General features: G+C 37.4%; 1 protein-coding gene across 1 annotated transcript; it reads left to right on the top strand.

The window, feature by feature from the left end:
- The first annotated feature begins 47 nt into the window (after positions 1–47).
- On the top strand, positions 48–22,786 carry LOC139961161 (solute carrier family 41 member 1-like). Its single transcript, XM_071960113.1, has 10 exons — positions 48–197; positions 3,185–3,741; positions 11,270–11,377; positions 13,381–13,452; positions 17,506–17,650; positions 18,601–18,747; positions 19,811–19,958; positions 21,226–21,434; positions 21,866–22,014; positions 22,501–22,786. Exons 2-10 carry the CDS (start codon positions 3,229–3,231, stop codon positions 22,684–22,686), a joined length of 1,677 nt encoding a protein of 558 aa, XP_071816214.1. The 5' UTR covers positions 48–197; positions 3,185–3,228; the 3' UTR covers positions 22,687–22,786.
- The last annotated feature ends 611 nt before the right edge of the window (positions 22,787–23,397 follow it).

The raw sequence follows: 23,397 nt of genomic DNA, 5'->3' as shown, positions 1-23,397 counted from the left end.
CAGATTCATTTACCTCGTTGGTCACAACATACAAGCAACATACAGATTTCACGATTTTTCATCTGGGTTCATAGCTATATTATTGACATACACCCTCACTTTGATGACATGTCAACAGAAAATTGAAACAATCTGCTTCTGACAGAAAGGAAGAATCGAGTAACGAGAGGAACACGACGTTCAGGATCTAACAAATGGTAACTGTTTACTAGAATTAATCGTATTAAAACTCCACAGATTCTTTTTGTTGTTAACTTATAGTTGACAGCCGCTATCAAACAATACAGGCCTTAATAGGCTGCGACTGCGAGTATATGATATCCTACAACAAGTACAAGTACTACTAATACTGTACTTTGCAGATTTGCTATCTTGACTTGAGACAGCATCTTCAATCAGGCCAAATACGGTATGTTGTAGCCCAGTGTCGCTACTACAGTTCTATTCAAAGTTTCAACACACAGGACACACACTAGCGGCTACCAAATTTAGTGTATGGCCAAAGATCGCGATTATGAGCATGACACATTTTCTCAATCATCCTACAGCCGTTGCGTAATACTATTTGCCCAGAGTTGCATGATGCTTAAGGCATTGAAGACTCACCCCAAACCGCGTGGGGCCATCTGTTAACTTTCTGTTGCTTACAAATGACATTTTGTTCGTGTCGCTACAAAATGCAGACAGTAATGAAATGTGATACCTTAATTGTTATCTTTAGCTGGACCTGAGATGTCCATCGCTGTATCGTTTTTACACTGTGCTGTGGGTATTGATCACAGCTGTATGTACTGACTGTACACTAGTGTCTAATTACCGACGGTAGCAAGTTGTGTGTGTATTTTCTGGGATCGATGGTGGTGTCTAACACTTCTGTTACACCTCATTTGAAACTAGGTCAGATTACCGGCATTAGCACGAGTCTTCACACCCTTTAAGCTTTAAAGTTTAAGTTAAGGACATGCTTTTAACCTGACAGCTAGACAAAGTAACCAGCCTATCACTATAGGGCCTAGTATATGCCTATTGCACTTCTAATATTGGTTAGGCTGAATCATAAGAGCAGAAGAAAGTGCTGTTTACAACTTAACAGAGCGAAAAATTGTGCACTCGGATGGGTTAGTTGCTTCCAAGACAATAGCCACAATGATAACTTGAAAAACATTTTTCTGACAACCAGTGGCAATGTACTACAGAGTGTAGCTTGAGTACACAATTTTAACTTAAATGATGACACAGGTCCAACGCATACTGCAAAACACTTTGTTAGAGGTGAATCGACATACCGCACATAACACTTGGGATGTTGTGAGGGATTCTAGATTAACCACAATTCATCATGATAGCTATTGCAGTACTACAAAGCACTAAGTATTGACTCAAGATTGTAATTTGACAGAGCTCTCTCAGCAAACAGTTGCCATTCTGTAGATGCCACCTCACCTCTCCCAACTATCCTATAGCCTGCAAAATGCACATAACTGCAGATCAAGACTGTAATGTATACATTATCTAGACTCATAGATAGGAAAACTAGAAAGAAGCATGCTGATATTGTTTCACATGATACCACATGATTCTCAAAAATTTGAAAAAGATAATTTAAATGTCTATTTTCAGAGCTTAAAAAGGTCAGTTTAGTTTTAATAATATGAGACTGGTACAGATTTAGCAGCGTTTCTCCTTGGGGTGCCATCTTCTCTTTAGTTTAATAGGGTAGTGCATGTGACTTTTCAACATTTGCAATTTGTATGTTTTTTTCTCTTTTCTTTTTCATGTTAGTTAACTATTATTGTTCATGTTTTTCTTTGAGTTTCTTCATATCCTGGGATAAGCTTGCACAAGCTCTCCTTTTTGTAGCTCTCCTCTGCTTTTCTGTTCAGAAAGTTCAAAATATTTGTTTGTTTGTCCTTTTCTAAGCTTGCTCTTTGTCTGTATCAATCAAATTGTAATCTTTCTGATTCTGTTTTTCTGTTCATGAAAGTAGAATGAATTTTGAGCATAAGATTTGACTTGGTTCACTCTGCATTAAAGGCATTGAAGAATTGCCCCAAATCGTGTGCGGCCATCTGAAAAAATTAACTTTCTGTTGCTTGTAAGTGACGTTTTGTTCGTATGGCTACAAAATGCAGACAGTATTGAAATTAATACCTTGTTATCTTTCTAGCTGGACCTGCGATGTCCATCGCTGTATCGTTTATATACACTGTGTTATGGGTATTGACCGCAGCTGTATGTACTGACTGTACACTAGTGTCTAATTACCGACGGTAGCAAGCTGTGTGTGTATTTTCTGGGATCGATGGTGGTGTCTAACACTTCTGTTACACCTCATTCGAAACTAGGTCAGATTACCGGCATTAGTTGTTTCTTTTTGCGCGAGTCTTCACACCCTTTAACATTGCAAGGTGTACGTTGTATAATTCCTGCATCATTTCTTTTTAATTTCTTTGGTGGTTTGTGACTTCAGTTACTTAGTGATTGTAGCTGTGAAGCAACTTTCACATGAATATAGGTCTCAGAAAGGGAAAAAATACAGGAAGAAACAACAATCAGAGTAAAACCTTAAAAATTTAGTTTAAATTTATTACCGTCAGTTTTCACCAAATATGATATGTTATGAATCATTACAACATAAGTACTGCTAATATGTGTTGTCCCAACATAAGTACTGCTATTATGTGTTGTCTTTAATAAGTTCCTACTTTCAATAAATTCTGCACTGTGTTTATACTTCACTTTCAATGGTTACACTGCAAGCGATAAACGACATCATTGCGTGTTATTAAAATCAAAAACAAATAGTACAAAGAAAAACAATATGCAAAGAAATCAATTGACCTCACCAAGCATAAATATACTTTTGATAGCTAGAACTACAACTATACTTTTTTCTGTTACAAATGCAAAGGAATGTGAGGTCTGGAAGTGTCATGCCCCTTTTTAGAATCTTCATAATCTTACAAAAGTGTGAAACTTTACTAGGTTGGTATGGGTTACGGTTAACAATGTTTTAATTAGTAATTAATGAAACTTATGAATTCGTGCAAACTATGCATTAAAAGTTACCATGGAATATAGAACTTTAGTGTAGCTCGATAAACATGTACACATGTATTATATGTTGAAGAATACACATTACTTTTAACACAAAGAGATGATTTTGTGGTCGTTCCATCTACAGATCTTCAGATCCATGAGAGTTGGAACGACCCTTTGAAGACATCAATGTCTAAGAGGACAGGCATTAAAGATACCAGCGGTGATCCCGAGCAATATGTTCTGAGGAAGCGAAGACCCGAAGCCCCAAGTGCTAATATGGTTCCCAGAGTAACTAACCAATCACATGATCAGTCAGGTGATCACCATGACTCGTCAGCGATTGAAATGAGCGTTCGTCACCGGGAGGAAGCCAAACAAGTTTCAGATTCTGTTGTGCCGCATAGAAACGATCCTCCATCAGTGCATGACAGAACAAACACTGTGGAGAATGGGACAGCTGTGATAACAACTGAAGTAGACAGTATGGAGGACGAAGAGGAAGAGGATGGGGACGTACAGTTCATGTCACAGCGGCCATTGTTAACGCCCGACAAAGATGCAACGTCGCCGCCACATGCAAGGGACAATATTATGGTTAAAATTGAATCTTCCCAGAGAATTCTGCTCCAAGTTTTCCTTCCATTTCTGATAGCTGGGTTCGGCACCGTTGCCGCAGGACTCGTGTTGGATGCTGTTCAGGTAGGCACATTAATATCAGATAAATGCTCTTAACCTGTCAAGTTTTACTCTATTTCTAGACAATACACATACATTCAGCGCATATGTTTTTAATGTTTTTGCACTTGATAAGAACTGTATATTATTATGATTATCTTACAAGGTTAGACTATAGTTTTGAAAAGGTGCATGGCATATTTGCCATCAAAAGGCTAGCAATTTGTGTCTGTGTGTGACTGTGTGTGTAAGGGGGGGGGGGGTGGTGTCAGGCATAGACAATATGTTTGACTAAAGGATGAATTTAGATTTGAGAATCATCAAAAGTTCCAAAAACAAAACAGCTGCTATCAGTCCAGGTTTTACTTCTATAACATATTTAATTTTTGAGAAATAACCCTTTAAACAATTGTGGTTTATCAATGAAAGTGGCTGGACTACTTAGTTTAACACACAGATCTTTAGGTCAGTTCCTTAGATGAAACACAAAACTGAATTGAAGAACATGAGTCAGGTCTGTATAATTTCAAATAATGCACACATACAATAATTGTGTACTGTGATTCATGGGAGTATAATTTATAAGCAATTTTGCATTCTTTTTTTAGCAAATTGACTGAAATTCTGAAAGTTTAGCTATGGTTCTAGTTACTCAAGGTCAAGATAGAACACCGACTGACTTGGAAAAGAGAACAGAGCATGGAATTAAACTTGAGGCTATTTAATGGCTATTATTATGCCAGGTGGATTTTTCTGTTTGCAAGTAGAGTAAAAATTGGCAGTAAACATGAAGAACACTTCTGTGGTTTGCCAGGTAATACTCTGGCATTCAAGAATTGAATGATTTACATCCATAACTGTAACATATTAACATATGAAAGCCAATATTAAGTACTGCATACATATTGGTTATTATTAGTCTGCTCCCATAAGCCTGTGCAGTAAACTGATACATGTGTGATATAATTCAGGAAATGACTTTGAAATGCCACTTGGACTTAAATTTGAGCATACTATAATTTAAGACCTCATATTCCATATATGTGACCATACATGTGCAGTAATTTGTACTGTATAGATGTAACACGTGCAGAGCATATATATCATACTGTGCCATGCATTAAACAGTACAGTTGTGTAAACAAAAACTATTTACTTTGACCCAAATCAGATTCTGATAAAGTGTACACACACAGTATATATTCATAGATATTAAAAATCCAGAAATATTGATTTTCAATAACCTCAGTGGATTTCATCCTTAAGTAACGTCATGTAAAACAGACCCCTGCATTATTTGTTCTGCCAGTAGGTTGATTGTCCATTTCCTGTAATTATATAGTAATTAATTTAACATGTCAAATTTGTTGCTGTTGACTCGTTTTTTGTGAACAAATTTAATTAATAGTTGAGGCCACATGTATTTGGAATTAGTTTCTTGAAAATTGTCAACTTTTGAAGGCAAATTAAGGTACAGTTGAGGCCACTTGTGTATCTGGAGTTTGTTTGGTGAAAACTTTCAAGCTACAGTAAGGCAATTTTCGGTGTTACTTGTCGAATGTGTTGTTCTTGTTGTTGTAGATTATTGATTATTCCTTGTGGGAGTGGAAGGGTGGTTGAGCTTGAAGAGTTAGGAAGGGGAGGACTAGGGTGAGGATAAGGATTTATAGGCCGTGGTACATCCCTTGATTTCGTTTCATTCCGTGCAACACAAAGAGGGAGGGGATAATATGTAAATGATAAATATGAAAATATTATTCTGAATGGATATTCAGTTGTCCCCACTTGCGATGCTGGTATATATGCTTAAAAATTGGTAAAAATCTAACAGAAATCGGGTCCTTTTGCGTTATTGTACGAGGCTATTTTCTACCAATCAGAAATGTCGTACGAGAGACATTCTTGCGGCATACACGAAATTTCGGCGAATCAACCAATCACAAGGTTTGTTAATATGGACAGAACAATTGTTCCGAAAACAAAAATGGCCGCGTTCAGTAGTGGAGGTGTTACACGAAAGTCGCTTCGAGAAAACTGTATTATACACGTTAAAGATTGCTCTAAATCAAAATTTATTGAACTGACAAGTAATTCATAAGAGAGATTTAAGAAATTTGCCTTGGAGTGGACACAATTTGATTGCAAGGAGGCAGAAATAGCCAGAAATTCCGCGACGGCGATCGGCCTAACGTTAACAATTTCAGAATGCGTTGGGGAAGTTTTACTACATCGAGACATATGATGATACCACATTGAATGTTTCAAACGGTTTTGCGACATAACTAAAGTCAAAAGGCAGGCAAAACTCGCTGAAAAACGCGCTGCAGGTATGTACTAGTATTTTTGTCAAAAATATGTAAGATTTTGTATTAATCCATTTTTTTCCAACCAGCCCCTTAATTTTAGTTAGGCGGCTAGGCCCTACCACTGTTTTTCCAAATTGCCCACTTGGAAAAAAAAATGTATGTTCGGCGTAGAGCTCAGCCAATTTGACTAAACTTGGCGAATTTTAACATACACAATATAACCACTATGCAAAGGTAATATAGCGATAGAAATATCTTGCTGGTGCAAGGCAAAATATCTACTAGTAGTAGGCCTATGCAAATTTTACCCTAATTCAAATCTGGCTTTTCGAATTCAATCCAGAAAACACACAGTATAAGGTCTATTAGTAAACAGTTTGACTGTGATGTAAACAACACCATTGACCAGCATATTTCTTTCAAATGTCTCAACTTGTGGGTTACACCAGGCTGACAAAGCAAATGACAGGTTTGATCAAAAACACTGCATATAGCCTACTGCATATAGCCTACATAGAGCATATTTTATCAACAAAATTTAATTTTCTTGTTGTAATTTTCTTGTCATCATTCAAACATGAGCAATATACATAGTCCTGATACACTGATGCATGTACTTCTTAGTTCATTATGACTTATGGGAATGGGCCCTCAATAGGAAGAAGACATATATAGATTAATTTTTTTGTTACGGCAAATACGGTAAACAAAATAAAAACAGTATTTACAAGGGTAGGCTCTATATATGCATTTTGAATTTGGAAAGGTAACCTTTTCTGTCAACTTGTGTAAAGATTGCGAGGTTACTTTAAATGCCTTTAAGAAATTCAAAAATTTTGCTAGAGCATGTTGCTGAACATTGGCAATTTATTCTTCCTTCAAATTATTAAACATAAAAGTTAAACTCTAAATATTATTTTCCTTTTTGATTATTGAATGATCCCAATGATTAGGGAGTAAAAGTTGGGGGCGAAATGCTTTGAATCTTAAGTAACAAAAACTGTGGAGGCAAATAATCCTTGCTCAAAATTTAAAACTTACCTTTCTTGTTGCAAAACATTATTTAACAGCTATTTTTCTTTTAATTTTACTCATATAGAAACGGATATAAACAAGCTGAATGATGACGCAGATGAAAACGAACCGCCAAGGAAACGCGCCCTCTGGTCCGACAATACAAGTGGTCCAAGAGAGTGGAGGGAACGCCACATGTTTCCGAATGAATGCTTCATCTGTCATTCCGTCAAAATGAAACCTTATAAGTTCACAGGGAAAAGACTGGTAGTGAGACTTATGAGGTGTGAGATTGTTAATGGTGGAAAGGATATAAGAATTGTATACCCAGTTGGTTGCTCTACAGGGCCAAGCGGGCATGAAACCCATGAAATGGATATCAAACTCAAAGACGCTTTTAGAAGGGATTCCAAAGGAACATAGGGCTAAGTCAGTTGATAAAACTAGACAGAGGTTGCCGTCAACAAAGACCTTAGGATTGACTTGGCATGCAGAGTCAGACAAATTTCAACTTAAGAAGCCAGTAATGGTTAGTAATGTTGAAACCTTAACCAAGCAAATTGTTTTAAGCAAGCTATCATCAGTGTTTGATCCTCTTGGAATTATTGGGCCTATTATAGAAGTAGCTAAGATTTGAATGCAAAATAATTGGGGAAAAAGAACTTGATTTGGATGATCCTAATGTAGGGGGTCTAGAATCAGAAATCAGAAGGTGGTTGGAAAATTTAGTTAATTTAGACAAAATTGATATTGGAATATGCTTGTGCCCAAAGGGTAAGGCAGACCAAAGAATGCATGTATTTTGTGATGCTTCAAGTGATGCATATGCAGCTGTGGTTTATTTAACAACCATGGGGGTAAATGGAATCAGGGTGCAGCTAGTAGCTTCAAAAGCAAAGGTGGCTCCTGTAAAAGCTATAAGCATACCTAGATTAGAGTTGTTTATTTGAGAAACATTACAAAGATTTGTCGTGTGGAAATCCTAGATTAAGTTAAGTTTTTGTGGTAAAGTAAATTTTACTTAGAAGTGGTTATAAATTCCCTTCAGACTGTACACAGTCCAAGATCTTTTGCATTTGTATCAGTGAATTTTGGTATAAGAACATACCATATAAGGATACATGTTTAATTTAAGAAAGTGTTTCTGTGTGTTTGTGTCGAATGTAGACAGAAAGTGTTATATATAAGTTCAATATTATGTGATATAAATACTCCACAAATATCTTACTGTACATAGATTTGCAGTAATGAAGAAAGATTTTTGATGGTTAATGTATGAGTAAAATGTATTAATTTTTTTTTGTTTTTTATACTTGAGGTAGAGTACCTCATGGAAGGGGAGAATGTTCTAGAGAGTAAAGTAGTCTAACAATTTTGCACCTGCTATGTTATGAAACCAGGCAAATGCTTTCAAAATGCCATCTATTGTTTGCCCAACCATTCTGTTTTTGTTATGTAAAATTAGCATGTATTGTATTGAGTTACTGAATAGTGTGTTTTTAGAGACAGTGGTCAGTTGTAAACTGTTCTTCAGAGAGAAAGGTTGAGTGAGAAATGAGTATAAGACAGAACACAACTTGTAAAGACTGAGTGAAAGAAAAAGAGAAAAAGAGAGAGATAGAGAGATGAGCAACGAAATAAACGAGAGAACAAGTAAATTTCCTTTTGAGTATTATTTCACTTTGTCTGGTAAACAATCAGCCTTGGCAGTCATCAGGATGGGTAAGGATTTAATTTTTCCGAATGAACGAAATGCTCATGATCAGAGATTGGAAGTTTTTTGTTGTTGTAAATTACTAGAAAAAATTGTATTTGGGATGATGTGGCCATATTTCAGGAAAATTGAGTATTTTACTTGGAGTCCTGTATCAGTCCCCACCCGGAAGTGTGGTAGTTTTTTTTTGTATTTAATAGTGAATATTGTATTTGGAAGGATGTAAGCATTCTTTCAGGAAAATTGATGAAAGGGAGTCTTATTTTAGCAATGCTTGGACTTAACTAGGAATGGTATCGTGTCGTCCAGGGGAGGTAGTATCTCTCATCTTCTTGCACCTCGAATAGAGTGGATAAGCATCTGTCTTTTGAGTCATCAGGCTTGAAAAAGTATTTCACTTTTGAATGAACAAAGTGCTCATAGTTTGAGTTGTAGTCAAATTTGGTTTGGGAGGGTATAGCATTCTTTCAAGGCAATTGAGAAAATCTTTATTTAAAGGAAGTCCATGTTACAACCTACCCAGTCCAACTTCTCTAAATACAAACAAAGATGTGGATGAAGTTTTGAAGATTATTTGAAATTTCCTTCCTTTTTGTTCTCTACCATATATACTCAATCCTTTCAACTGGTTAAAATGGCCTTAATTAATTAACTGGCTTATAAATTAGTAGGATTTTTAAAAATTAATGCTTTTAGATAATTAACTAGTTAACAATGTTTTTTAACTAATTAATCTAATTAACCAATTGGTTAATTAGCTAACATATTTTAGCAGTCATAATTCATTTATGATTTCATTCAAGGTCTGAAATAAAAAAAATTGAGTGAACTCCCGTGAAACTTGCAGTGTTAGTGTACTTTCTCACTTCAGCAAAACAGTAGTAGTGGAACTGGTATATGGGTTTTAAGTATGGTGATGTAACTCCCTTTTCCATGAATTTTCTTCTCGCTTAACCACAACCATGCGTGGGGATAAAGCAATTTGTGATTAGCAACTCCTAATTCATCATTCTGTGATAAATTTAGCCCCTCCCTCGATCAGTTGCACGGAAATTGAAAACAGAGCACATAAATGCCCTATGTACCATGGCCTATTACTTGTAGTAGTACAGTACTTCTGAACTTAGTGTGCTCACCCTGCCAAAGGCTTTATATCCTACTGTACTGTTCCACACACTGTAGACCAAAATGTACTACGTACATGAAAAGTAGAACTATTTTCAAATCTGTATGGCCTTAAGTATCAGACCAGAGAGTCATTCCAATCTTTCCAGCAATTCTATCATAGCTAGGCAATCTGTGTCAATAAATTTTATATAGCATTTAAGAAAGCATACATTACTGTATGCGCAGTATACTATTGGATGTTCACCCACCACAGTACAGTGTTTACACAGTTTCCATATATGTCTACAGTATATTAAGTGAACAAACACTCAGCTTTGATAATGCTAACAATACCACTCAAAAAATTTCAAAAATTAATAATAGTAATGAATCGCATAGCCACACAGTAGAATGAGTAGTACTGCGGTTCTTTGTAACGTGTCTTCTTGTGTTAAATAAATTGATTCCCCCCCCCCTCCCTTTTAAATTAATTGGATTTGCCAGTGTTTGTAAGGAGCTACAAACATTTACTAACCTACTGGGCTGTAAAAAGATTGACCTGTATATATGCAGTCGACATGCATACTGTAGTAAATGTACGCTATATAGAAGGGAATAACTTACTGTTCAAATTTTGTACAGCAGTTTAGAAGACTCTGGTTTTTGAGGACTTGATCAAGTCTAAATATGACATCATCAAGGCAAAATATGACATCATCAAGGCACACATGTTTTCAATGTTTTATGTTTTGTCTTTTTATTTTAATGTTTTATGTACTTGTAATGGTTGCAATTGGTATCTGATCTGAAAATATTGAAGCTCTAAACATTTCCTATTGATGGCATTGGTTTCAGCGTAAAGGATGTGAACATTCTACGAAAAAAATAATATGAAAAATATGAAAAGAAAATGAAAAAAATGAAGAGAAAGTAAAACGTTTCATATCCTAGTGGCACTTACAGATAAATTACAAAATGACACTCCCAGACACAACTTTTAATAGTTCTAGAATATCTCCCACCAAATGGGACAATATTTCTCTCTCAGCTGTTTTTGCCTCTTTTGGAGGAGGGGTGTTGAGGGGGCACGGTGGGGATTGTTCTTTCACAAATAACTCTGTTGTATAGCCAAAGTTGATGGTTGGGTTTGTGTCCCCTTTAAGAAACACTTGGAAATAAATGCATTTTTTGCTTTTGTGGCTTAACAAAACTGAATAGAATTGTAACTTTAATGCCTTTCCTTGAATTTTGAAATATTTCTGTCTCTGAATTACAGAATAATGCATTCATTTATGTTTGATACTGGAATCACAGACTGTTGTACCTGCCTGCATGAATAATGAATTGTATAATTTGTGAGGTTTTCTGTTGCATATAATTAACATTCTGTTCTCATTGATTATTTCGACAGCACTGGCCCGTGTTTGTAAATGTTTCTGAGGTCTTCATATTAGTTCCAGCCTTACTTGGACTGAAAGGAAATCTGGAGATGACCTTAGCGTCAAGATTGTCGACTGCGGTAACTTGATATGTTCTAACTTTTCATTAAGTCTCTTTTCGTGCTGCTGAAAATGTTTGCTCATTTGTATCAATTGGCTTATTGATTATTATATATTGGTTTGTTTGAGTATAATTAAGTACACACACTAATATTTAATTTGTAAATGTTTGTTCAGCACAGTAATGTATGCCATATGTTCACATTGATTTTGTGAAATGTCACCTTTTGCAATTTAAGACAATGTATTATTGGGGTATCGTTAACTCTTGGAACACTGTTATCTGGTGACAGTCATGCAGCTAGCTCATGGGATGTAAGGGCCAAGGAACAGAACCACATGCCAAATAAATAATGTCAAGCAAAAAGCATTTTAGCCAACAAATTTCTTTGGCACAATGTAAAAAGAAGGAAATTCCACCAGTGTGGCAATTAATGACTTCACTTGTGAGAGCTCTGCCAAGGACCATTGTACACAATACGTTTGGGTCTGCTTGTAGACTACTGTACTCTGGAAAGAAAATAATAATAATACAGTTACCAATTTAAGAAATTTACTTTATATCAATTGACTTCTTTTTGGCCCCAGCTAGGTTCCTATTATTTTCAAATCTATTGACCTAATCTAAAATTTTATTGTGTTGGGCAGCTATTGTCAAGTAAATAAGCTAATTGCATGCGCAGTAAAAAGTCTATATAAAATGGGCAAAATTGCAATAGTTCATATATCGTATAAGTGTATGCCCCTATAGATATATACAGTATTGTAAACTGTATGCCCCTATATTTAACATTTATATTGCATACTGTACGCCCCTATAGATATATATAATTATATACCGTATGTCACCATCGAGATGGTATAGATATTGCAATCAAATATGACAGTTTCTGCGTAGTTTGCCCTCGACTCTCTTTTTGGGCCAATTTGTTCCAGCACTGCAAATTTGTCATCTGTTAAGTTTTTCAGCAGATGGAAACAACTTTTATTGATTTTTACTTCCATGTCAGACAATTTTTCGGTTTCTAGTTACAGTGTTTGTCGTTATAATATTAGCTCAAGTCCTAGTGTGGAATAATGCCGCTTACATTGCAACAGCTTTAATAATCATTACATTAGACATGTGGCTACATAACAAGAGTGTGGTTCCACACACACATGGTTACATGCAAGACTGGAGAGGAGAGGCTTACCTGTCACCTATGAGCTGATGCACTCATATCTACTTAACCCACAAGCATTAGAACAGCTCGAAGAGGAAATGAGTTTTTAAGCTCATACTTGAAAATTTGTTCATTTATTCTTTGCCTCAGTATATTGGTTATCTGCCATGGACCAGTCGGTTAAGTATAAGTGCCTATGGAGAAAAAAGACCAAAAGGTTAGGGAATGCACTATTTACAGCATGAAAAGTAAGTGCGCGAGTACCAACAATACCATTCGGCGCTGCTTATATGACGTACATGAGGATGGGAATAAGCAGAAACTGGTACATTTGGCAAGTGTAAGGAACGCAAAAACCTGGTCACTACAGACCCCACTCATTAGTCACACTTCAACTGTCTCACCCTTTCAAATTTTACCATCAGGAAGTCCCTACAACTAACCACTATCTTAAAAAAAAATGTCCTCCCCAAGAATGCATGTAGATTACATGTATTTCCTCCCGAGAATACATGTAGATTACATGTCATTTGTTGAAATTTCTGGCAGCAGGAAGCTCTCATTCAAGTTTCCGTGAACTCTCCAGTATTTTACTTTCATACGTATGCGGTATGTAACCGTTAGGTTTGTCTCTGTACCGTGCTACTCGTTTGTACAGGTACCAGTTGCACAATGGCTGGCGATTCATATAAAAGTCAGTCTTTATTCAATCAATCAACATTGTTCCACATAAGACCACTTTACAAAGTAATAAGAGAAATTCTACAAATTTTGTTGTTGCCTATCTGTATTATCAGCAGTGGCAGATAGATTGGCCTGTTCACATTAATTTATACATTGTTACTTGGTTTTCTTTTCAGGCTAATCTGGGATCTATGGATAACAGCGAAGAAAAATGGAGAATGATAGGGGGAAACATGGCACTAACTCAGGTAATATGACTGTAAACAGGCACAGATCCAGTGGGGGTGGGATGGGGGTGTACACTACCACCTTTTCAAAATTCACACCAAAAATTGCAAAGTAGTTGATAACACTAACCTTGCATTTAGAAACTAATTTAAAGTCTAAATATGACTTAGAATGCAACATTTGATGTCTAACATATCAACTATTTTCTGGGGGGGGGGGAGGTGGGGGAGGGAGGAAGATGGGGGAGGGAGGAGGGGCTTTCGTCTGAGTTTGCTGTAATGCCCCTTCATACTATGTTTCTTTGTAAATACCTGCATCCATCCCTGATAATATGGAGTAAAACTTTATTACTCAAATTTGTATTTATAACAGTTTTGAATGCTCTGAACATTCCTTTTACTAAAAAATACTATAGTTCCTTTACAAAGTACCATAGTTCTTTTACAAAATACCATAGTTCCTTTACGAAGTACCGTAGTTCCTTTGCGAAGTACCGTAGTTCCTTTGCGAAGTACCGTAGTTCCTTTGCGAAGTACCGTAGTTCCTTTGCGAAGTACCGTAGTTCCTTTGCGAAGTACCGTAGTTCCTTTGCGAAGTACCGTAGTTCCTTTGCGAAGTACCGTAGTTCCTTTGCGAAGTACCGTAGTTCCTTTGCGAAGTACCGTAGTTCCTTTGCGAAGTACCGTAGGTCCTTTCCCAAGTACCGTATGTCCTTTACCAAGTACCGTAGGTCCTTTGCGAAGTACCGTAGGTCCTTTGCGAAGTACCGTAGTTCCTTTGCGAAGTACCGTAGTTCCTTTGCGAAGTACCGTAGTTCCTTTGCGAAGTACCGTAGTTCCTTTGCGAAGTACCGTAGTTCCTTTGCGAAGTACCGTAGTTCCTTTGCGAAGTACCGTAGGTCCTTTGCGAAGTACCGTAGGTCCTTTGCGAAGTACCGTAGGTCCTTTGCGAAGTACCGTAGTTCCTTTGCGAAGTACCGTAGTTCCTTTGCGAAGTACCGTAGTTCCTTTGCGAAGTACCGTAGTTCCTTTGCGAAGTACCGTAGTTCCTTTGCGAAGTACCGTAGTTCCTTTGCGAAGTACCGTAGTTCCTTTGCGAAGTACCGTAGGTCCTTTACCAAGTACTATATGTCCTTTACCAAGTACCGTAGGTCCTTTACCAAGTACTACGGGTCCTTTACAAAATACTATAGTTCCTTTACAAAGTACCGTAGTTCCTTTACAAAGTACTATAGTTACTGTGTAAAGAAGAAAAACCTGCTATACATCTTTGCACTTGTTTAGCAAGTAGCCCATTGTGCATAGCATTTTGCAATCCGATACCAGCTTCATTATTCCTGGGTATAATGGTAATTTCAAAGTTAATAATTGCTACGAGTACCCACAACTCTCTCTCGCATATCGTTCGATAACTTCCTGTATTTATTCATCCCTTCAATATCGTCCTCTCCATTATGCTCTCACCGTAAATCCCATCACACGATCACACAGAGCGTGCACATTAACATTTCGCGATACATTTACTGGCAGTATCCAGTAATTTGCTCACAGATGTAATGTACAAGGTTTGTGCAGGTCAAAGTTTCCTTTCATTTTATGGAATTCAGTCATTAATTTAGGTACTGTTTGATTTAGGATTGAACTTTGATAAATGATCGAATTATCACAGAAAGCTGCAGCTGAACTAACTTGGCTTTAACCATCATATTTATCTCTTGTGACCGGGGGCACAAGTACCACTTTTGAATTAAGGGGATTGAGGGGGCGTGACCGGGGGCACAAGTACCACTTTTGAATTAAGGGGATTGAGGGGGCCGGGGACTAAGGGGAAGGGGACTGAGGGGGCAAGGACTAAGATTTGCCCAGGGAATGGTTATAAGGGGGAGGGTGATTATATATTTTTTTGAATATTTTTATTTTTTTGCTATATTTTGCAACTTTTGACATGATATTGAAAATTTTTAACTGTCTTGGTTGTATCGCACGCACGTTTTGTATATTTATGTACTGTACACTAGGATTACGTCATATTATGTATGCCGGCTTAAGCTTCCCAAGAAGTATGCATGGTATGGCCACAGCTTGTGAAAAACTACCATGGTACGTAGATCATACAAGTAGTAATATGAATTTTCTGATGCACCTTAAGATTTTTATTCATATATTTCCTTCATGTTTTAAAGCTCCACAAAGAGACAAATTGATCATGTCTATATCCTTTGTATTTAAAGGCCCATTATGCATTCTAAAATATAAAAGTGAACTAAAAGATCCCTTAGTCTACAAACCTTTTTGATACTCTTGAGTCTTGAGTTATGCATTTATAAGGATGAAAACTTTTTTGGCAAATTTTTGGCCCATTTGCAGAGATCAAGTGAAAGAAAAATTCAAACAAGAACATGGTGTCCCATATTTGATATTGAGATGAAGACATTTGCTCATGCATATGGCTGGTTAATGTTTTGGTACACAAACAAGCTGTCGATCATTGTCAAGAAGCTGTGCTGGTTTTATTGGATTTCTCTGCGGCCTTCGATACAATCGATCACGACATCATACTTGAACGTCTTCAGAACCGCTACGGTATTCTTGCCACAGCTCGGAAGTGGTTCGAATCCTATTTGAGGGGCCGCAGTTTTTCTGTAAATATAAGAGGAGCCCGCTCGATCCTGCGTAACCTCAATGACGGCGTGCCACAAGGCTCCGTACTGGGACCATCCATTTTCGCCATGTATGTTGCTCCACTTGGGGACATCGTCTCCGCTCATGGTATAGATTATATGTCCTACGCCGACGATACCCAACTGTATCTTACCTTAAGTCCTGGTAACCGTGAAATTTCGATATCTCGTCTGGAGTCCTGCATACGTGACATTAAGTCCTGGAGCATACAGAACAAATTAATGTTCAATGACTCTAAAACAGAGGTCCTGCATATCTCTTCGAAATTCCTGAAGTGCCCAACATCACCTAAAATTGCAGTTGATGATTCATTCGTTGACACTGTATTGCAAGCTAAGAGCCTCGGAGTCATCGTTGATTGTAACCTCAACATGAAACATCATGTAAAGAACACCGCCTCCGCAGCTTCATTCGCATTATACAAGATCGGACAACTCGCCAAATACCTCGACCACAAATCTACCGAACGACTCGTCCATGCATTCATTACGTCCCGCTTGGACTACTGCAACAGCCTCCTGTTCCGCATTCCATCCACTGAACTTTCCAAACTTCAGCTCATTCAGAACTCGGCCGCCCGTCTTGTCACACGTTCCAAGAAGCACGACCATATTACTCCAATCCTCCGTGATCTGCACTGGCTGCCCCTCCATCTTCGCATTCGTTACAAAGTTGCCCTTCTTGCCTTCAAAGCTATTCACGGTATGGCCCCTAGTTATCTGACTGACCTCGTCGCTTCCTACTCACCACAACGTCGTCTCCGCTCGTCGTCCGAAACCCTCCTTTGTCGTCCTCGCAGGTGCAACACTAGATTCTACGGAGACAGATGTTTCAGCGCTGCAGCTCCCGAAGTCTGGAACAATTTGCCTTGGGACCTTTGTGAAGCACCTCATCTTAACCGTTTTAAGAAAGATTTGAAAACTTACCTTTTTAGCTGTTTTTAACTGTCACAGTATTTGCTTCTTTTTATATGGTTACTAGTTTGCCTTTTAGCCTGTTTTATTTTTGTAGGTTACTATAGTCTTATCCTCTTAGCTGTTTTATCTGTATATTGTATTTCGTATCTTTTTGAGTTTGCATCTTTTGGTTTCTTAGCCTGGTTTATCTGTTTTTGACTTTCTTTTCACTGTACAGTGCTTCGAGATTTTTGGGAGGCGCTTTATAAGTAGTATTTATTATTATTATTATTATTATTATGTGTTTGTTTGAATTTTTCATTTGCTTGATCTCTGGGGATGAGTCAAAAGTTAAGTAAGAAAGTTCCTCGTCGTGATGGTGTGATTATGTACTACAGAATAGAACTAAAAATGATTCTTTAGACCGTCAAGATGGTGTGCATAATGAGACTTTTAATGTTAGGTTCTTTTCTTTTCCTCTGTATTTTGATCTCAGTGCCAGGCCATCATTGTTGGGTTCTTAGCTGCTGTAGTTGCTGTGCTGTTTGGCTGGTTACCAGACGGAGAATTCAGCTTAGACGATGTACTACTCCTGTGTGCTAGTAGCTTAGTAACAGCCTCTTTGGCTAGTGGTATATTAGGTGAGTACTTTGTATTGCTTTAGTAACAGCTGCGATAGTTAGTGAACTGAGAATTATATATTAGATGAGTATTAGAAGACAGGCAAAGACAGAAGAAACTAGAAACTGATCTGTTTGTTAGTTGCTCTAGTAGTAACACTACCTGAATATCCATATACCACAAAATGACATTATAATGATCAGAAAGTTCAGAGGATTGGCTTGTTAACTCATCATTGCTAATGCAAGATTTGAACTTGACAAATGACAAATCCCTTTGAGAGCTCATTTCCAGCTTTTGAAACTCCGGAAAATGCTTCTGGCTCTGGCCCAGGTATTTCAATACCCTGGTCACAGTTTCTCTGTTGACAGAAGAGATTTCTGTTGCTGATCGTTTGTGTTATTTGAGATAGTAATCGCCTGACCATTGGTGTTTTTTGAGGTAGTAATAGTCTGACCATTGGTGTTGTTTGAGGTAGTAATAGTCTGATCATTGGTGCTGTTTGAGGTAGTAATAGTCTGACCATTGGTGCTGTTCGAGGTTGTAATGGCCTGACCATTGGTGTTGTTCAAGGTAGTTATAGCCTGATCATTGGTGCTGTACGAGTTAGCTATAGCCATCCATGATGTATGTATGCGTGTATGTATGGGTGTGTGTATGTGTGTGTATGTATGTATGTATGTATGTATGTATGTATTTTAGATCCTCCTGCAAGTAGGAACTCGCGAAGAAGCCATCATTGGCTTATCAAAGCCGCAAGCTGACCGAAGTCAGTCTCTTAGGTTCATATTTAACGTCCATTATTAGGAATTGTTAACAACTCTGTAACTGGACGACATACATTAATCTTGGAGTGACTCGAACTTGGGACCTTATGATTGAAAGGCACCGGCGTTAACCACTGAGTTAACACTCCACTCCACACGCTAACACTCCACACAATTATGATTTTTCTCTTTCATTTCTACAGGTTCAGTTATGGTTGTAGTTATTCTAATTTCTAGGAAACTGAGAATTAATCCTGACAATATTGCTACACCAATCGCTGCAAGTCTGGGAGATCTGATTACTCTAGCCTTATTATCCTGGATCAGTGATAAAATATACAGCGCAGTCGGTGAGTACGGAAGATAACATCACAAGTACGGCGATCACTTAAGTGTTTTGACAGCACAGGCTTAAAAGAGTGGGTTGCAGTGGCAGAGCTAGGGGTATTGGTTAGGGGGGGGAATGGTCTGTATGGGTGCTTTCGACACTATCTAAGCGGAGCGCCACCACAGGTTGGCACGGAACGTACAGAAATTTTTTGAGTAAAGATACTCCCTTGATCGCCGGAAATGACCCTTTCCGGGCCTTGCTAATTTGCAGATAAAGGAAGAATAAATAGGTGTCATCGCCAACAAAATGTGACAAATGTCAATAGGTAGATGAGAGCGCAATAAAAAGGTCAATAATCGCAATTAAGTAAAAAGTGGTAAAAAGCTGAAAAGGGCGCCAGCAGTCCATTAGAGTCCGTCAGGGTGGGCATCCGCCCCCCCTGACTGTGTGGTTGCTTTGCCACTGGTGGGTTGAATATGAAATAAGCACAAGATAAAGAGTATAATGGGATTATGTGTGGTATGACTTGTAGTAAACAGCACAAAGGGTATTGGGGTAAGTGTAAAAGATGGGCGTGTGGTGTGTTTCAACATATATAATCAGCGTAAGGTAAATAGAGTATAGAGGTAGATTTGTCAAAATGGTTAAGTGTGCTAATATGTGGTGTAGGTTGTTAACAGGGTACGTTAGTGAAGAGAGGTAGGAAGTTTTTTATAGAATATCTTTGGCGGCTATGTATATAGACTACTTGAATGTGGTTCTGTATGAAGTAATGTAACATGTATCCAGTAGTAGTTGTATTTTAAAGGTCTGTTATATGTTATTTTTTTGGTGGTGTAAATTTCATTCTCTTAAAAGTGGTTTGTATTCTAATCACTGTAAAGAGGACATGAAACTCAAACCACAAACAAGAAAATGTAAAAAAAAAAATGTTTTTTTTTTTTTATAATTATTTTTAACTTTTTTTTTAATGGAATTCTTGACCTCACCATGTTGCATTATCTGAAAATTGGCATTGTTTGTTATTTTTATTTCAATCAAACTATTCTATATTTACATTTAACATTTCTTTTGTTCTTAAGGTGTTGATCACTGGCTAGCTCCTTCTATTATCGCTGCCTTCTTCTTAATACTCCCGGTGTGGGCTGTCATATCTCATAGAAACAAGTACACCAACGATGTCTTTTACTATGGATGGTCGCCCGTGATCAGCGCAATGTTGATCAGTAGGTAAGTACAAGAGTCATCTTCACAGCATCAGGCATTCCCTCATGTTGGTATCTGATAGCATTTCCTTGAATTTATGTTGATAAATAGAGAACTACTTTGTGATATCGATCCAGCAGGAAGGCTGTAATATCCTCTTGCAGATACTGATTTTTTTTTTTTTGAAAGACCCCAGAAATCTCAAGTATCAAGCAGCTATTTTCAGTCAATTTTGGTCACAATTTTAAATACCATTCTACACCAAAATATCTTTAACATTGCACTTCATTTGCTGGACTTAGTCTAGATTTTATATCTAGAAATGATTAAAAAAATTGTAAAAAATGTTCACATTATGATTTTGATATGTGACTGAATACTATTTACTGTAAAAAATGTACAGGTTCCAAAATGTGCTTGAGAAATTGAATTTGAATCAGTAATTAGTCAACAACACTTAAAAAAAAAATTATTTTGTGAAAAATTCTAGGAGGGTGTGTTTGGTTTGATAAAAGTGCTTCAATTTGAGCAATACTAGGTATAAAGTAATCTGTAAAATTTGATGACCAGAGGTATGAAGCTGCTTTACTAGACAGATGGGACAGAAATATTCAATGGTGAAATTAAATGTGAATGAGTAGAAGTTCGCAGAAAAAGGATCACATAAGCAAGAAAGCCAGAGTGTGTGTAAAGTGGAATGAATTAGACTTTACTGTCTCATTTTGGTGGCGTCATCTGTGATGATGTTGCATCTCCATTTGTGTCCCAGTAGGATGGAGGTAGAACAAGAACAAAATGCTGGCTTAGTACGTCTACCCCCTCCTCCTTTCTCCCTTCCCTCTTGTCCCTCCCCTACCCTCTTCTACCTCCCCACCCCTCCCGTCCATCCCTTCTGCTCTTTGGCAACACTTATATCTGTCAGCTTGAGTTTTATCTTCACAACCTTATCCAAGAGCGAACAACGGAAAGACCTACTCGTTCCCAATACCTCTACCAACTTACTGTTCCTGTGACACGCACGAGAACCTTTGGTGATAGCAGTTTCTGCTATTCCGCCCCGCACTTATGGAATTCGCTGCCAGTCCATCTGCAGGAAATTGATTCACTTGAACAATTCAAACGTACTATTAAAACTTACTTATTTTCTAAATGCTACACACATCTGTAAAGCGCACTGAGAAACCTTTAGGTTGGATTCTGTGCTATATAAGACTTATTATTATTATTATTAATATGGTAAACTAGAAGAAGAAAGATCAAATGATAATTTTTTTTTCCTTTAATCTTTCAGTTGTGGAGGACTTGTCCTAGATGTTGCCATCAGACAGAATCAAGGTGTGGCTGTTTTTAGTCCTGTCATAAACGGGGTCGGAGGTAACCTGGTGGCTGTTCAGGCCAGCAGGCTTTCCACAGCTCTGCACAGCTTAGGACCTCCAGGAACTCTGATACCCGGTCGGACCTCAGTCTGCCAGAGTCCTTTCAAAATATTTTTTGGAAGTGGTATGTCACTTTTTAATAGTTTCAAAATGTATGTTTAATCATGATTGCCTGCATATTTAAAGTTTTGTAAGCCTTTCATTGCAAAAAACTTTCCAAGATATTTTCAACTTTTGAAAGTTGACTTCATTCATCCATTTCTGAAATTGTATTTGTTGTTGGGTGACAACACCATGCCACATTATAGAATATTCTTGCAAACGATTGTTCGGCATGTTCCATTAAAACTTTAAATGAACCAGAGGTTGTACGAGTGTGAGTTATTTTATCGACCATTATAAATTATTATAAAAAAATTAGTCAAGTTATGATTTGGAGTTTGCATCAAACTGGAAAGTAAAAATATCGAACAATTCATAATAACATTTCCCCCATTTACAAATGACCCCAAATCCATATTACTGAACTGTCTTGTTTTTCTTTTGTTTCCCTAGGTCAACAATCCAAATCAGCAAGGGTGTTATTCTTTCTTGTCATTCCGGGTCAAATGATCTTTCTATTCCTGATTGCTTATGCAAATGCAGGTCACAACACAATCAACTTCAGGGTGACCTCTATGTACATATGTGTAGCCTTGGTCCAGGTCAGTATCTCAACCATTATCATGTACACAAATATATATATATATATATATATATATGTATATATATATAATTGAAACAGTAATGAGCTAGAAAATCCAGAACAGTGAAAAAACTTCCAGCCTCCAATGGGATTCGAACCCCGGGCCTCCTGCTCTATGTGCGGACACCCTAACCAACTATATATATGCCATGAACACTGATTGTACGTCTAGAAGTGCAATACCAGTCAGGAAGTTTGAAAGTCCACTGTAGGCTTTTAGCCACATAAATTGAACAATGCTAGTCCTGTTTTGGTGACATATTTTGCCTTACCCTAGAGACCAAGTAAGCAATTGAGGGGGAAGGGAGGTTATACATCTCAAATGTAAAAGATTTGTAGCGTGAAAGCGGCATAAAAGTACTTGTTGCAATTTGTGGCAAATTTATATATATATATATGGTTGTTTTTTTTTTTCATTCGTAATTTTTAAATTCAATCTTTCTAGGTGGCATTGCTTCTGGTGATAGCCGACTGTATCATACACATCATCTGGAAGAGAAAGAATGATCCCGACAACTTTGCCATTCCATACCTAACTGCTCTTGGGGATGTCATCGGAACATCTTTACTGGCTCTAGGTTTCTACTTGGTATGGTTAATTGGCGACAGAGACTCGGACATTGGAGATTGATGCGAACAGCCACGCAGGACGGAGCCGGTTTGTCGGGAGGAAAAAAAGGAGACATTTGAAAGGAAGTGTCAACTATTCTCAGGAGATGCCTTTTATAAAACACACCTTTACCACCTTGCTTAGCTTGGATGAAATGAGTGGAGATAGGTCAGTGGACATAGAAAAGAAGAATATATATATATATATTTAAAGAATGAGAAAGGAACAGAAAGGGTAAATTATTTTCATTTTGCTTTTCTCTCTCTCTGTTAAAGGTGGAGCATTTGTCTTGTGTTTGAATGCCTTCATTCTATCAGTTAATGATGGACCTTGTTTGCTATAGAGTTTACTATGTGTTATGTCATTCACATTATTACAAGACCCATTGAAGCACACAGAACTGTGCATATCTCACACAGTTGTATGAGACTACAATGTGTGATTATATTGAGCTTGACTGCATGACTATGTGACAGATAAAGTCTATATACTTTGAATTTCATGTCTATAAATTCATTAACCACTTGTGCGTGCCTTCAGTTTATTGTAAAAGTGGGGTTTGGTTTGCAAAATGTTGCAATTCAAGCAATGTACACTTTGTGTGTAAAAAATTGTTGCACTGTGGGAGAGAATTTTAAATCACAGCTATTAAAGGAAAATTTATTATGCAAAGAAAGATGGTCTTTGGCACTAGAAATTTTAATATCATACTAACCTAAATTATCCTTTCTT

The sequence above is a fragment of the Apostichopus japonicus genome, chromosome 20, assembly GCF_037975245.1.
Source record: "Apostichopus japonicus isolate 1M-3 chromosome 20, ASM3797524v1, whole genome shotgun sequence".
NCBI lineage: Eukaryota > Metazoa > Echinodermata > Holothuroidea > Aspidochirotida > Stichopodidae > Apostichopus > Apostichopus japonicus.
This window is presented reverse-complemented; position numbering and strand designations above follow the sequence as displayed.